General features: G+C 40.6%; 2 protein-coding genes across 2 annotated transcripts in view; one reads left to right on the top strand and one right to left on the bottom strand.

The window, feature by feature from the left end:
* lig3 (ligase III, DNA, ATP-dependent) overlaps window positions 1-17,067 on the top strand; it is a 199,067-nt gene that overhangs the window by 55,659 nt on the left and 126,341 nt on the right. The window lies entirely within an intron of this gene.
* The window catches only part of doc2b (double C2-like domains, beta), a 130,864-nt gene that overhangs the window by 33,800 nt on the left and 79,997 nt on the right, over window positions 1-17,067 (bottom strand). Inside the window, exon 3 of the mRNA XM_028594936.1 lies at window positions 10,583-10,657. Coding sequence (XP_028450737.1) covers window positions 10,583-10,657 — 75 coding nt within the window. The remainder of the gene's footprint in view (window positions 1-10,582; window positions 10,658-17,067) is intronic.

Raw genomic sequence — 17,067 nt, 5'->3', positions numbered from 1 at the left:
CATGACATTTATTAATATGTATTTGTGTCAAAATGACATAAACATCTTTTCCTATTCTATTTTGCCTGGAAACGCTTCCAACACGCTTGCGTGTCGCGTGAAAAATAGCCGTTGGTTCTATTTCTAGAATACACGTGTTTTCGGCGCGGCTCGAGTCACGCCTGAGACGTGCGTGTCACGCAGGCAGTGTGCAAGCTCTAACCTGTTAACATGGGAGCCGAAATAAAAATGGACACGCTCAGCACAGCCAGTGTGTGGCCGGCCTAAGATGCGGTTAGGAGTATTTGACACTTGGTGGGCGTTACATTTACACTTTGATAGACAACTGTAGTGACCAGTAGGTACTGCTGGATGGATGACATAATAACACCTTCTACTCAACCTTCAATGGTGTGTTTGGAATATTAGTTTTGGCCATGAAACTATTAAGTTGTCAAACATTAAAACAAAAGACATGGTCTTCATTTCAAGGTAATCAGTTTGGTGTCTCTCAACTAAATGTTTGTGCAACCCTATTTTAGCACTGACCCTATTTTATTCCAACCCTTCTCAAACATTGGCTTTATTATGGTTTATTAAATAATGTAAAATACAAAATGCAATAAACAATGTTGGATTCTTGTTCACAAGGAATCAATGTCATCCCCCCTTAACTGATGGGTTTTTGACACCAAAGTTAGAATTTTGAAAACAATAGGGTCAAACAATTAAATACATTTGATCAGCTGCAGAATGTGTTAGTCTTGCCTGTTTATCAGCATCATGTAACAAAATTGAGCTATTTCTATTTTAGCAATGCAATACTCAGACAAGTATAAATGGCCTAAATATTTTCTGTTTTGTCACCTGAATCAGTTAATCACCTTGTGGTCCTGTGAAACATCATCATTCTAATCTACAACATCTAATCCCTGTTAGTAATCAACAGTTTAATCTGGAATAATTAAAGGCATTTCAATGTGTTTTGATTGTGGTCTCAAAGGAGATGAAAATGTGATCTGTCTTTGCAGCGGAGCGTGAAACTTCACTTCTGATTAGAGCACAAGCAGAACTTATGACCTCTTTAGTGGGTCTTAATGAGGCTCTTAGACCGAGCCTAATGATTATTTTGAGGGCACACAGAGAAATATCAGAGTGGGGAGAAGGTGGCGGCATCTTGTTTTAATGACAGGAATATGCAAAGGCCTCTGCGAGGCCTCCTGCTGATGCAGGAGACAAATCCCTAGAAGCCGTGCTCTCATGAAGTTTTATCTAAGTTACCAGTGTAATAATCCATGACATTTCATTTAAAGAGCAGAACGCATAAAGAATAGAAAAACCCTAACTTTGGAACCAATCATTGGTTTTTGCTCTTCAGGCTTTTCCTGAAGAGCAAAACCTTTGTTGGATACTCTATAATAAAGTACATTTGAATTGTCTTAGAAGCTGCATTTAAACAAAATATTTTGAAGATGTGAATGTTGACTTGGACGCCATTCATTCCTATATATATTCACATAAGAAGTACAGTGCCACTTTAGTAGCAGGGTCGATGGGATGGAGCGCAGAGCAACACATGGCACGTGGAGCAAGCCAAAGTCATGTTGTAGAAAATAAAAGCATCTTTTTTTAGCCTTTGTAGAAATAAGTGGTGAATGATGGTAAAAACTAAAGCCTATAAATAATCAGAACTGCCCACGTATATTGCAATGTTTCCCAGTTATAATACAATACACGCAGTATTCATGTTAAATTATGTTTTGACCTGTCATTAGGCGCTGCAATGGGTATCATAAATCTACTGAGGCCCTGACCTAACAGATTTTATACAGTCTTTACACAAGCAAAGAGCAGATACACCACAGCATGACCCGGCCTTCTATCTACATTGTATCTGCCTAGGTTAACCTACATTGGCTGTTACCACTGGCAGATTCATGGGAATGCCATGCCTGCTCAGTGGTTCAGCTTGAGCTCCACTAGTCTTACAAATAGCCACTAATTAGCAACCTTTCTAGTTTAAGAAGCTAGTCCGGGCATGGATCTTGTCCCTTAACCTGTCTTACCAGAGAAAAGAACAAGGTTTTCTATATGAAGTTGTGTGTGAGTGTAAGAGTGCAGGCATGTCTACCACCCCCACTTTTTCCCTACACCCACACTCCCAACACTAGGGCTGGGTACCGAATAGAGATGGTCCGATTCTGCCTAAAACGCTGGTATCGGTATCGGGAAGTACTGGATTTTATGCACCGATCCAATACTACGTAATAAAGCCCTAAAGAAAATCTACGTTAAAGTAGTTTATTCATGTTCTTTTTCCGTTATAACTGACTGTCAAACTGGATAATAAAAGAAAGTTCTGTGGCATTCATTGTTTGTGTTTGTTCATGTTTTACAAAGAGTTTAACCTGAGCCAGACCGACAACAAAGATAGAAATCATATCACATCCATACAGGGACAGTAGTATACAGCTGTTAAAACATAATAAAATATATGACACACTGGTATTGAATCGGTACTCGGTATCGGGCGATATGCAAGTTCAGGTATCGGAATCGGTATAGGGAAGCAAAAAATGGTATCAGACCATCTCTCTCTCTTTTTAGGCAATGACCAAATTGCCTCTAAAGTATTGAGTATCGGAAAATGCCTCGTCATTCAATACCCAAGTTCAATACCTAAGTAGTAAATCTCATCAGCGTCAGTGAGCCAATAAGCATGCAGCATTCTTCTACCAAGATCTAAAAACATTTGTGATTGGATGTTACACGTCGTAGAGCCACGCAGGAAAAACTCTATGTTACAAAGACGGGCTCATGTAGTAGGAGCTGAAAAATAAATAAAAAGATTTGTGCTGTGTAATGTAATTTCTTTCTGTATGAAACCAGTATCGAAGTCTCGGTATTGGTATTGATACCAGTGTTGAAGAGATTTGAACGATACACAGTCCTAACCAACACAGCCCTCTGTCTCAAGTTATATTCACTTCTGTCTATTACATCATAAACTATCAATCAGTGGTGGAATGTCACCAAGTACATTTACTCAAGTACTGTACTCAGGTACAGATTTAAGGTACTTGTATTTTACTTAGTCTTTTATTTTCATGCCAGATGTTTTACAAACCAATCAATCGATAAATAAGAAAATAATCAGCAGATTAATCCATAATGAAAATAATCATTACTTGCAATAAACAGTAAAATCCTGTAAAAGAAATAATTTGTTGTTTTCAAATGATTTGCAAGCTAGAACTATTTCTTGGTGGGCAGCAGTGTATTCCTCCGCCCAGTACTTTAGTGCACTGTCTTTGTGTATACTACTGGTTGCTAGATACTATCAGTGGCTACAAGTTTTTGATTTAGTAGTTATTACGATGATAAACCGGGAAGCTCACAGTCACTGCTCCTGTGTGCTCATCAAGAAATAACTCAAACATGGTTGTTTGTGCACATGTTAATAAGGGAAGTTTAGGGGTACAGCTGGTAGATGTTTTTCACATTGGACAGATGTTACAATGTTGTTTTATCACAGAATAATGACATCTGATTCAATAATCTAAAACAATAATTGAACCATAATTTAAAAACTGGGTTACTCGTGTTTAACCCCACAAATTAGATAAAATGCCAGATGATTCATTACAACTGATGTCATTATGTCATTTATGTACAAAGGCTTAGAGTATTTTGAGCCTGAAACCACAGCAAGAAGTACTCCTCTTCTAAAAGTACTATTATCACGATATATAAGTACTCCATTACAAGTAAGTCATTCATTTAAAATATCATAGTTGAAAGTACAGAAGTATTATAATTAAAAAGTAAAAGTACTTCTGCGAATTATATGTTACATTATTATATTATAAAAACTAATCAATCAATGTGTAAGTAATGGTCAGTTGCGGGGAAAGTTTAGCTCAGTGGTTCCCAACCTAGGGCTCGGGCCCCTCCAAAGAGTCACAAAATAAATCTGAGGGGTCGAGAGATGACTTATGAGGTGGGAAACAAAGTTCTGCTCCACACATTTCTATGAATATTTTGGGCTTTTCTCTACTCTAAATATTGGATGATTTTATATATTTGGGATTCCAACAGTTATTTAAGTGAAACCATCCAAAAGGCTTAGAGGGGAAAGGTCCCATTAACAACTCAGGGAGACCTTATGGTGCTAAACTAGACCAGCCACTGGTTTAATCTGTAACTCGTATTTCAATCAGGAGAGATTTCATGGAGAGAACAATCAATTTTGTTCAAGTGCATGATGGAAAGAATTTGAGTTGAGTCTTCTACGATTAGACCTCATAATGACGTAGTATATTTAGGGGCATAGTTATGCCGGATTAGTTTTGGATATTTCCCACTGGGGTCTAGACACTGCTGGTGGTGGTGGTGGTGAAGAGAGTTTGGCTGGATGATGGAAATTGGAGCAGGACTGGGCGTTGATATGATGAAGCCTAGAGGTGAAGGGGTGGAGGAGGGTCCCATCAGTTCGTACTAAGATGACAACTGACGGCAGAGAGAACGGATTTTAAAGTTGACAGCAAGGATATGATTGGCTAAGAGAGATTGTGGCAAGATCTGTTTGGACTACTTTGAGTGCACACCCACAGTAGAAGCCAGAGAGTGAGAGGCAGAGAGAGCTTCGTTAAGCTTCATTTTCTGTGGTGATCATATGTTTTTTTTTATTTTTAATGCCAAATCTTAATTTGATAAGTGACAAGTAACAACACTATCAGATAAATGTAGAGAGGAGTACTCTATTTCCCTCTGAGATCTAGTGGAGTACTTAGTTACTTTCAATCACTGAGTGTTGTATTGTATGTATTTTCAACTAATTCTATTCTTTCATATCTTATCCTGTCTGCAGAATGAAGAGCACATAGACACAGTCATAACCAGGGCTCTTAGAGTAGTTTTTGTTTTTGCTGTGTAAACTGTAGTCTTTCAGTAAAAATACACTTTGCTGCAAGAAATCTAAAATCTTAAACATCTTCATGGTGCAATGAATATACACCACAATCTGGTCACCGGTCGCTGAGAAATCTCTGGATCAAATCTGTTGCATGGATATTATCACAGATGATATCTACAGATGGCGGATCACTTGTGTAACTCCAATGATTAAAGGGGGTGGAGAGGTTTAATGCAGACCAACAGCAGGCAGACTGTTGATTTGTTTTATGGGCCTATTCCATGTGTTGTGGGACAATTATTACGCTACTGTTTCATTGCAGTTGTCAGGCCCTGTTTTTTTTTTTTTATTTCTGAATTGTCTACTAGAAGTGTCTACACATGAAGTCAATAATTGATTCCAGTTGGATTATAAAGAGATTGAAAATGTTATTAACACTGTTACACATGTACACTGCACAATAAAAGTCACACATTGTTCCTAACAATAAAGGGTGGCATGTGCATCGCTGACATGACTGTTCCAATCTGTCTGCAGCTATCTAATTGATGCATTTCGTTTGAGTTCAGAGAGCCAGAAAAACCTCAGCCTTGTAGAGAATGTAATAATGCACCTGCCGTCATCTGTATTCACATAACAGTGAGAGGTCAGTCTCTCAGAGCAGCAGTATCTGTTAAACTATACATTTGAGTATGAAATCAACAGGTTTGCAATAATAATAATAATAGCAGCTCTAAGCCTATTATTAAATCAACTGCACGCTGCAGTGACAGAAAGCCTTTTTCTATTGGCCACATTCCTTATAGGTTTACTAGGTAATGTGTTGTAAGTCTTATATCTTATACCTTGTCCAATCCACCTTTATTTATAAAGCACTTTAAAAACAACATAGTTGACCAAAGTGCTGAACACAATCTAAAATAAGCAATAACATATAGTAGAGACACAATAGAACAATAAAATAGGAAATGTTACATGAGAATTACTACAAAAGAATTCTAAAAAGAAAAACCGCCTCAAAAATCATCCCTCAAACTGAGTTAAAAGCCAAAGAAAGTTTTAAGACAAGATTTAAAAACGGGAAGAGACTTGGTCAATCTGATGTGCAAAGGCAGTTCATTCCAGAGTCTTGGAGCTGCCACCGCAAACGCACGATCACCCCTGGATTTACGCTTGGTCTTAGGGATGACCAGTAGTGCCTGGTCCGCTGACTGGAGAAAACGAGAGGGGGTATAGGGTACAATCAAATAGGACAAATACTTGGGGGCCAAATCATGCAGACATTTAAAAACAAATAAAAGAATTTTAAAATCTGTGTGAAAATGCACAGGAAGCCAGTGGAGAGATTGGAGGATAGGTGTGATATGATCAAATTTTCGAGTTCCAGTTAAGACGAGCAGCTGCATTTTGAACCAATTGTAATCGTGCCATATTAGATTTGCTAATGCCAGTGTAGAGTGCATTGCGATAATCTAAACGAGTAGTAATAAAGGCATGAATTAAAATTTCAAAATCATGTCGCAATAGAACCGGTTTCACTTTAGCCAGTTGCCTAAGCTGGTCTTCACCACTGCACCAATCTGAGCATTGAGTTTTAAGCGACCATCCAGCTTGACTCCCAGGTTTGTAACCACAGGGCTAATATATGTAGTTAACCAACCCAAGTCAACAGGTGTCATAGCTGCTGAGTCACTAGGAGCAAATAACACAAGCTCAGTCTTTCTCTAATTGAAATACAAAAAATTCATTGACATCCAAGCTTTCACTTCGGTCAGACACTCCAAGAGAGCTTTTGACTGTCCTAGTGGTACATAAATTTGGCAGTTGTCAGCATAAAAATGAAACGAAACATTGTGATTTCTAAGAATTGACCCAAGAGGCAAAAGATACAATGAAAAAAGTAGCGGCCCAACAACAGACCCTTGAGGAACTCCACACGACACTGGAGCCGTAGAGGACACATCATCACCAACCTGGACTGAAAAACTTCTGCCCTCCAAATAGGACATAATCCAGGCTAAGGCCAACCCCTTAATGCCCACACAGCTCTCCAACCGGGACAATAAAATATGGTGATCAACTGTATCGAATGCAGCCGTGAGATCCAATAACAGCAGAACAATAGTATCACCAGAGTCTGAAGCCATAAAAATGTCATTAAAAACCCTCAACAGAGCTGTCTCAGTACTGTGGGCTGACTTAAACCCAGACTGGAAAACTTCAGTTATAGAATTATCAGTCAAATATTTGCTCAGTTGCAAATAAACAACTTTCTCCATAATTTTGGAGAGCAAAGGGAGTTTGGAGATAGGCCAATAATTTGAGAATTGAAGCTGGTCCAGGCCAGGTTTCTTTAACAATGGTTGAACAACTGCACGTTTAAAAGTCATAGGTACGACTCCCGTACTTAAGCTAGCATTAACAATATCCAGTATGCAGGGCACCACAGTAGGAAGAACCTCTTTAAATAGACGTGGGGGGATCACAACATTGGGAGAGCCAGTAATCTTCATTTGACCAATAGTTTTTTCCAAAAAAGACAAACTAACGGGCTCAAACTGATTCAAAACAGCAGAACAGGTTACAAAAGTAGCAGGGTCATACAGAGGTGGCCCAATAAGGGCCCTAATGCTCTCCACCTTGTGGATAAAAAAATGAAGGAACTCCTCACACACTGTTGATGGATTCTCCAAACACTGGAGTTGTGGAACATTAAGAATAGTTTTAAGAGTATTAAAAATAACTCGCGGATTATGACCATTAGAAGAAATAATGTTAGATAAATGTTTTGTCTTTTCAGCTTTTACAATTTTTTGATAAGAACACCAACTATCTAACACGGTTTAACTACAACACAAGAAAGAGAAATTTCAAATACCACAGGCATATGGTCTGAAAAAAAAGCATCACAGACTTCAAGATTTGAAACAGTTAAGCCATGAGTTAAAACCAAGTCAAGAGTGTGCTCACGTTCCTGCGTGGGACCAGATACACACTGTACAAGATTAAAACACTCAATAACATCCAAAAAGGCTCTTGCCATTGACTTTTCAGGAAAGCACACATGGATATTAAAATCTCCTACTATAAGGAGACAGTCATACATTGGCACTAACTCAGCCAAAAACTGAGAAAAGTCATTGATGAAATCCTTGTTGTATTTGGGTGGCCTGTATACAAGTGCACACAACACTGGAAATGCACCGCTCAGTTCAAACAAATTTACCTCAAAGGAAGGTTAGGATACAGCGAGTGTGAGCTGTTTACACTTAAATTAAATTGTATACGTATACATTTCAACCCCTGTAGGACAGTACAGGTATGTTTTTCTAACTTCCAAAATGTAGTGCAGAGTTACTTTTATAACTTTCATATTTTAGCCTGTAGGTCACCCAAGTCAACAACCGTAATTCTTCCTGGTAATTAGCACAGATCATGATAAATTATAAAACTTACAAGAAGTTAGATAATAAGACTCCCACGCAAAGCATAGCAACACATGCAGCACATGTGGCTTTTATTAGGGCTGCACAATATATAGGTTTTTTTATTGTCATCGAGATATCAACTGACAAAGGCTGCAACATATCGTGAAAGACACTCTCACCTTTTGTGTCAGTAGAAAACTTTAAAATGTCATTCTTTCTTTTTATATTCAATTCAGTGTTCAATTTGTTCAATAAAAGAATGCTGAAAATGACATCCTTTCATTTGTTTAAAATTCAACAAGCAATTTGTTGTCTTTGAGCAGAAGAATGAGAGCAGCAGCACTGAGTGCACTTCAATATCTGTTTATTTATCGCAAGTTATATCGTTATCACAATATTCAACAATGTTATTGCATATCGCACATTTCCCTCATATCGTGCAGCCCTACCTTTTATAGTTTTAGCGTACCAGCTGCGCAGCTGACCCTAAGTACAGCTGAGGTGGACAAAATACGTCTAAATGTACGGAGGATAAACCTATTCAATGAAGGTAACAACATGGTATTTTCTCTGGTGCCACTCTGAGACAAATCATCTATTCATAATTTTTCACTCTAGTAGTATAACCAATCTAAGAAAATAAGTTTTCAACACTTATCTGGTGTGTAGTGAGCATTACAACCTAATAGAAGTTGCTACTGTGACTGTACGTTCTTTCATTGTGCATACATTTGTCTCCATTGCTTGTCATCGTTTTTTGTAAAGTCTTTAAAGTTTCTATTTTGTTAATTTCTGAGCGGTTTGCTCTTTATCTTTGGTGCTAGGCAGCCATAGCTAAGAGGCTTAGATTAAGTTCAACATGCACTGCTTGGCTTTGTTATTGCAGCCATTTTAATACGCTTAATTGTACTTTGCCTAATTGTACAGTCGACACACGCTCTTCGTCTTGCATGGTGTGTTAGCCCTGAATGTTCTCAGAATATCAATATCTTGGGCGACCTCTAGCTTTACTGGTAGAGCGTGCGCCCGATGTAGGCTGAGTCCTTGCCAGCAGCCGAGGTTCAAAACTGACCCTTTGCCCTTTGCTGTGTGTCATCCCCCTCCCTCTCCCCTCTCTTCTGTCATTCTCAAGCTATCATAAAGGCAATAAAAGCCCTAATATATATACTGTATATCTGGTAAAGTTTAAATAATGACCCACACAAAGTTTTACATTAGAACTGAGTAAAGCATGCAGTTACATGGTTATTCATCCTTTTTTACATATCTCATAGGCGTAACTAATTACACACATGCGTATATAGGTCAAAAGTCAAAGCTGAAGAGGGTACTAAACAATTACAAAGTTCAGATCGAAAGAACAAATGAGACAAGTTTGAAAAGGTATTGGAAGAAAGGAAGATGTGAGTCAGGTAGATAGATAATCGCACAGCTTTATCTTTCAATAAGCTGCTTTTGTAGAGTGTGCTCATTCACTGATCTATATTAGATTTGAGGACTTTAATGAAAAGGATTAAATCAACATCAAGGCCTCCTGTCAGACACAAGGAAATTAAAGAATTCAGTGTCAACTTGTGAGTCATTTTGTAGTTTGACATTTGAGATACATTTCCATCTTTGTGAGCCACATACATTTGCATTTTGAGATCATGTTGGTGGAAAAGCAGTGGTTGGGGTCTGACATGTGGAGCTTATAATGACTCTTACACAACAGATCATAAGTTACGTCTCCTCAAGTGCGTCCACTTGCGACATTGGGCAGACCAAAGCTTGGCTCACAGCATAATGATAAGAGACTCGGCTTTCACAAGTGAAGCATATTATTAGTAGGTAGGTCAGCCAGGGAATGTTGTTTACATTGATGATGCCTCTGGTAGAAGAAGAAGAAGAAGAAGAAGGCAGGTAGAAACAGCTAGCCTTGTTCTGTTGTTCTAGTAGTTTTTTTATTTTGTGCATTTCTCTTTATGTTCTGATTTAAACAAATGAGATGCAAACATTAATTTGTTAGCTTTAGAGGTTCTGGTAGGTGTAGCCTATACCTCACTTTGGGCAGAGCTGGGGTAGCTGTTTGCACCTGTCTTTATGCTAAGCTAGGCTAAACAGGGAAAGGCAAACTTTATATACAGTTAATCCAAGAAACAAGGCACAAAACTGCAAAGTGCAAAAACTGCAAACTGGGAGTGCAAAACTGCGAGATGCGGTCATGGAGAGTAAGAAAATCCAGCAACTATTTATTATTAGTTAACATAGTGCTGCTCACCTTGCTGGCTCCGGGCAGTAGGTGCAACTTGACATAGGGGTCAGAAAGCCCATTGTGGTCCATCGGCTTGAGCCCCTGTGAATTAAACACAGACAAATCTTGATGAAGATAAATAATTCCTTGAAAACATGTGTAACAATGTTACATATTATTGCAACATCAGCACAATACAGTACAGAGTTATGCAGTTTAGAGTCTAAACACCTGCATTAGCAGCCTCTGGGGGGGTGTCACCATTCCTTTTTTTTAACGCATCAATTTGCCTGAACGTTTTCAAGATATGTTATCATGAACCATGGTGTTGTTCAAAAGACATTTTGACCGAACAGTTGCACTAAACAAAAGGTTACGAGTAGGGATGGATACCAAAACCTGCTATTAAACAGCCTTGGTGCTAAATTATATAAGACCGCAGTATTGATAATCTGTGATGTTACCGGTTCTTTTATTAGTTTTATAGTATCAAATCATAAAAGAGTTATCTCGAAACACTTTACAGATAGAGTAGGTCTAGACCACACTCTATAATTTCCAAAGCCCCAACAATTACAGTAATTCCCTCAAGAGCAAGCAGCGGCTGTTGCGACAGTGGCGAGGAGAAACTCCCTTTTAGGAAGAAACCTCGGCAGACCCAGACTCTTGGTAGGCGGTGTCTGACGGGGTCGGTTGGGGGTGTGATGAACAGTGGCAATACTAGTCACATTAAAGATAATGGAACAGTGAATGCCTGGAATGCCTGGGACAGCCTTCTGTCCAGTTTTCTTTAGCACCTTTATTCCTTGTACTTTACACGCTACTTCTTATCCTTTTCTATGAATTGTTACATCCAATCTTTGTCACTGAGACATTCAGTACAGTACAACCTCAGCTGGAAAGACGGAGGGTCTTGTCACCCTGAGAAACACTGAAGTGAATAAAGGAATGGACTAAAAGAAAATAGGTTTTAGAGAGCCCTTTTGAAGAGCAAATCAATGAGACTCAAAGAGTGAGCAGGAGGGAAAGGTCACTCGTACAGTGACCAAATAAAACAACACCATGTGGGTGCCCACTGAGTAAAGTAAAGTGAAAGGACCTGATGGTAAGATGTAGAGGGAATAAACCAAAGAAATTGAAACCTCTATCAAATCTCTACCCACACAGAACAGGGAGCACTAATAAGTTTAGTTTGCTTTTCTTTGACCTCGAGTGGTGTTGAGGTTATTCAGGTTGCCAACTCCTTTTGAGATAAAGCTTAAATTGGGAATAAGTTTGGCATTATCATATCGTCGATGTCAGGTTAGAGTACCAATGTTGACTTTCCTCAGTGTTGCTTTAAGCTTTAAGGAAAAAAGTTTTTGACACTCACATGTCAAACTCAAGGCCCACGGGCCAAATCTGGCCCTTTGCATCATTTTTTCAACGTTTTTGACCCCTTTTTCCGTAGTTTTTGGCATTTTTTTTGTCGTTTTTGTCGACCAAATTGTGAGAAGACATGCAATAATACAGTCAAAGATGTTCGACTTTTTCGATGACATAAAGCAATACATGTCTGGCCCTTGGTGTGATTCTCATTTTCAAGTGTGGCCCTTAGGGAAGTTGAGTTTGACACCCGTGCTCTAACCTGTAACCTGCAAGGATTTCTCATAAGCCCAAGAGATAGTATAATTCATGTGATCCTTCAAAATAAAATCACTATAACTAGTATTAATGTTTTAACATACTGCTTGTGCTATGTGTGTTAATTGGTATGTTAATAATACAGATCAATATGACCAACAAGATATGCCTTAAATGATTATTAAATACACAATATTTTCTGCCACGAGGGGTCTCTCAATCAAACAAACAACAACAAAAGACGCAGTTTGGTGACATCGTGAAGTAGTGTGGGATCATGGGAGTTTTCTGTCAGCGTCTCCCGGTTAGGATTCCTATAGGGGGCTGCAAGCCGAGCTGCGGCTAACGTTTGCTCCGCTTATTTCTCTGATAACTTAAGATCCAGATGTCCGGTGACTAAAATCCTTCATCAGGTTAAAATATAAAGTTAAAAGCTACCATCTATCTAGATCTAAAAAGTGTATCGTAAAAATGTAGCTTAAAACTCGATAAAAAGTACATTTCTGAAAGCTTCTGGCAGACAACCACAACGCTGACATGTGCAAAGGGGATGTGACGCCATCGACAGGTGACCAAATGTAACGGACCCGTAACCTTGATTCAAATCACAGATTTCTCTGGGTTTGAACATTGTTGGAAACATTTGGGATAATGTAAGTACACAACTCCATAAAATATATAACATAGGTCAAGTCGTTTTTAAACATTTACATGCAGAAGAAGACCGAGAACAACAAGTAATCCTAAAGTGTCCATAACTAAATCAAAAGGGGTGTTGCTGTTTGGTCTTTGAAGGGCTACTCGCCAGAGTCAAAGCAGAAGAGGCCTTTTGGTCCCTAGTGTCAGGCTTGACTGGATCTTACATTTCCCATGATGCAACTAAGCAAATATTTTCTCCCTGTCTGGTAAATAAATATGGATTTCAAACTCCACCAGTCCATCCTGAGTAAGCCTTGTCGATATCACACTTTTTTTCCCCAGACGTTACAAAGCTCCTCCACAAACACAGAATACATTATACAACTGCTCTCACTGAGTAGTACTTCCCATGACTAGTGAACTGAACTGCACTAAGCTGGGGGACTCGCAAAGGACAGTTTTATTTTGTTTTTTTTTAAAGTGGTCAAAATTGAAGCTGATATTCTGACTTTTAGACTCTTATTAGCCTACAATCCTTTTTCATTAAAATCTGAAACTAAGCATGATTTTCAAAATCTTTTAAATTTTTGTGAATAATTAATTAATTGTTTAGTCTATAAAATGTTGTAAAAAAAAAAAAAAAAAAAAAATGCCAGTCACGATTTCCCAGAGCCTTATTTGCTGTCTTTAAATATTTTGTTTTGTCTGACCAATTCTCCTTAATCAAATTATAATTTGACTGTCAACCGATCACCATCTGGTGGTGAGTTGGGTCAGAGGGTGGGGGAAGACTCTGGACAGACCTGGTAAGCCCAAACGTGTAGTGCGGGTAAATTGGGAACGTCTGGAGGAGGCCCCTGTCCAACAGACTTTCAACTCACACCTCCGGCGGAGCTTTTCGTGCATCCCTGTGGAGGCTGGGGGCATTGAACCCGAGTGGACAATGTTCAAAGTTTCCATTGCTGAAGCTGCAGCGAGGAGCTGTGGTCTTAGGGTCTTAGGTGCCTCAAGGGGCGGTAACCCACGAACACCGTGGTGGACAACGGTGGTCAGGGAAGCCGTCCGACTGAAGAAGGAGTCTTTCCGGGATATGTTATCCCGGAGGACTCCGGAGGCAGTTGCAGGGTACCGAAGGGCCCGAAGGGCTGCAGCCTCTGCCGTGAAAGAGGCAAAGCAGCGGGTGTGGGAGAAGTTTGGAGAAGACATGGAGAAGGACTTTCGGTCGGCACCAAAGTGCTTCTGGAAAACTGTTCGCCACCTCAGGGGGAAGCGGGGAACCATCCAAGCTGTGTACAGTAAGGATGGGACACTGTTGACCTCAACTGAGGAGGTAATAGGGCGGTGGAAGGAGCACTTTGAGGAACTCCTGAATCCGACTAATACGCCCTCTATGTTAGAGGCAGAGCTGGAGGATAATGGGGGATTGTCGTCGATTTCCCAGGCGGAAGTCACTGATGTAGTCAAACAACTACACAGTGGCAAAGCCCCGGGGATTGATGAGATCCGTCCAGAAATGCTCAAGGCTCTGGGTGTGGAGGGGCTGTCCTGGTTGACACGCCTTTTCAACATTGCGTGGAAGTCGGGGACGGTGCCAAAGGAGTGGCAGACTGGGGTGGTGGTTCCCCTTTTTAAAAAGGGGGACCAGAGGGTGTGTGCCAATTATAGGGGTATCACACTTCTCAGCCTCCTGGTAAAGTCTACTCCAAGGTGCTGGAAAGGAGGGTTCGGCCGATAGTCGAACCTCGGGTTGAGGAGGAACAATGCGGATTCCGTCCTGGTCGTGGTGGAACAACGGACCAGCTCTTTCTCTCGCAAGGATCCTGGAGGGAGCCTGGGAGTATGCCCAACCGGTCTACATGTGTTTTGTGGATTTGGAGAAGGCGTATGACCGGGTCCCCGGGAGATACTGTGGGAGGTGCTGCGGGAGTATGGGGTGAGGGGGTCTCTTCTCAGGGCCATCCAATCTCTGTACAACCAAAGCGAGAGCTGTGTCCGGGTTCTCGGTAGTAAGTCGGACTCTTTTCAGGTGAGGGTTGGCCTCCGCCAGGGCTGCGCTTTGTCACCAATCCTGTTTGTAGTATTTATGGACAGGATATCGAGGCGTAGTCGGGTGGGAGGGGTTGCAGTTTGGTGGGCTGGGGATCTCATCGCTGCTCTTTGCAGATGATGTGGTCCTGATGGTATCATCGGCCTGCGACCTTCAGCACTCACTGGATCGGTTCGCAACCGAGTGTGAAGCGGTTGGGATGAGGATCAGCACCTCTAAATCTGAGGCCATGGTTCTCAGCAGGAAACCGATGGAATGCCTTCTCCAGGTAGGGAATGAGTCCTTACCCCAAGTGAAGGAGTTCAAGTACCTTGGGGTTGTGTTCGCGAGTGAGGGGACAATGGAGCGGGAGATTGGTCGGAGAATCGGGCGCAGCGGGTGCGGTATTGCATTCAATCTATCGCACCGTTGTGGACGAAAGAGAGCTTAGCCAGAAGGCAAAGCTCTCGATCTACCGGTCAGTTTTCGTTCCTACCCTCACCTATGGTCATGAAGGCTGGGTCATGACCGAAAGAACGAGCGGCTGAAATGGGTTTCCTCAGGAGGGTGGCTGGCGTCTCCCTTAGAGATAGGGTGAGAAGCTCAGTCATCCGTGAGGAGCTCGGAGTAGAGCCGCTGCTCCTTTGCGTCGAAAGGAGCCAGTTGAGGTGGTTCGGGCATCTGGTAAGGATGCCCCCTGGGCGCCTCCCTAGGGAGGTGTTCCAGGCACGTCCAGCTGGGAGGAGGCCTCGGGGAAGACCCAGGACTAGGTGGAGGGATTATATCTCCAACCTGGCCTGGGAACGCCTCGGGATCCCCCAGTCGGAGCTGGTTAATGTTGCTCGGGAAAGGGAAGTTTGGGGTCCCCTGCTGGAGCTGCTCCCCCCGCGACCCGACACCGGATAAGCGGACGAAGATGGATGGATGGATGGATGGACTAATCAAATAATTTTCTAATCGTTTCAGGCCTACTTTCGTCATTTATGTCTTTTAAATGGGCCCTTCTATCAAACCCACCCCACTTCCAGTTTGTACACAAACTCCACTTTCCAGTATACATATACTTAGCCAATAAAGCAGATTCAGGTATTTTAATATGCGGCTTAAAGAATAATAATGCTTATAACCCCCCTTGGCTTTATGATCTTACAATACAAATATTTCATTTCTCATCTGGCAAATAATAAAGATAATTGAAAATGTATTATTATTTTAATGGATCCAGTCTTTATGGTTCTTTATTTAATGGATCAAAAAGGGAAAAACAAAACAAATATGACGTCTATTCACCCACAATTATCAGGCTTAATAGAGGAGCTCGGCTCAAAGCCCAGCACTCAGCAGGAATTACTGGCAGCAAAATGACACTCAGCTGTGTCTCTAATAAGGCAACACTACTGCCTTTGATCCTGTCTGCACAAAATAGAAGCATGGCTTTCTTTAGCTGACTCTCAAACACATTTTGATAGCACATAGCCAGTGTCAGATATACTTAGATCTCTGACATCTCAAGAAAGGACACTTGAAAGTCCAGACAGAGACTACAGAATAAAAACAGACCATGAAATCAGTTTAAGTGGCTCTTTCTCTGGGTCTTTTAGATTTAATTTAAGTATGTCACAGAGACAGTTATGTCTACATGCAGTAATATATCAAGTCAACAGGATTACATTTGTTGTTAGATAGGACTATACGTTTAGGATTTTGTTGTGATTCTTTGACTTATTTTCAATTAAACACAAAACAGAAATATTATGAGGAAGTCCCAGCATTGTGTTTGGTGGTAACAAGTGTTATAGAAACTGTGAGGAGTCTTATATTTTAATTTTACTTTGATTTTTCCACTTTTACCCATCTGTGCAAAAGAGCAGCTATTTCTATGAAGTTGATGAGGCACGACAATGTTCACGCGATCTATACTGTATAGCCTGCTTTAAGTTGATGTTTTGAGAAGTCTTATGACATACTGTATGTGTCAACATACGTATATATACAGCAACAGGTGTTTGAATTAATGTAACAAAGCTCCACTGTAAGTGCTGACGTAGTGCAAGCATCAGGAGCTGTACTAAAGAGGCATTCAATGGTCTGAATTTGTAAATTACGGGGTTAGGTAGTCATGGGAAGTAAATTAAGGGCAGGGACACTAACCAATAATCCTCTCTGCTTTACATAACAATTATTTTATTCTTGATTTGTAACAGCAAATAAGGTGTTGGTTTAC

Source organism: Perca flavescens, chromosome 13 (genome assembly GCF_004354835.1).
Source record: "Perca flavescens isolate YP-PL-M2 chromosome 13, PFLA_1.0, whole genome shotgun sequence".
Lineage (NCBI taxonomy): Eukaryota > Metazoa > Chordata > Actinopteri > Perciformes > Percidae > Perca > Perca flavescens.
The sequence above is the reverse complement of the archived record's forward strand: the minus strand, read 5'-3'. Positions and strand labels throughout refer to the sequence as shown.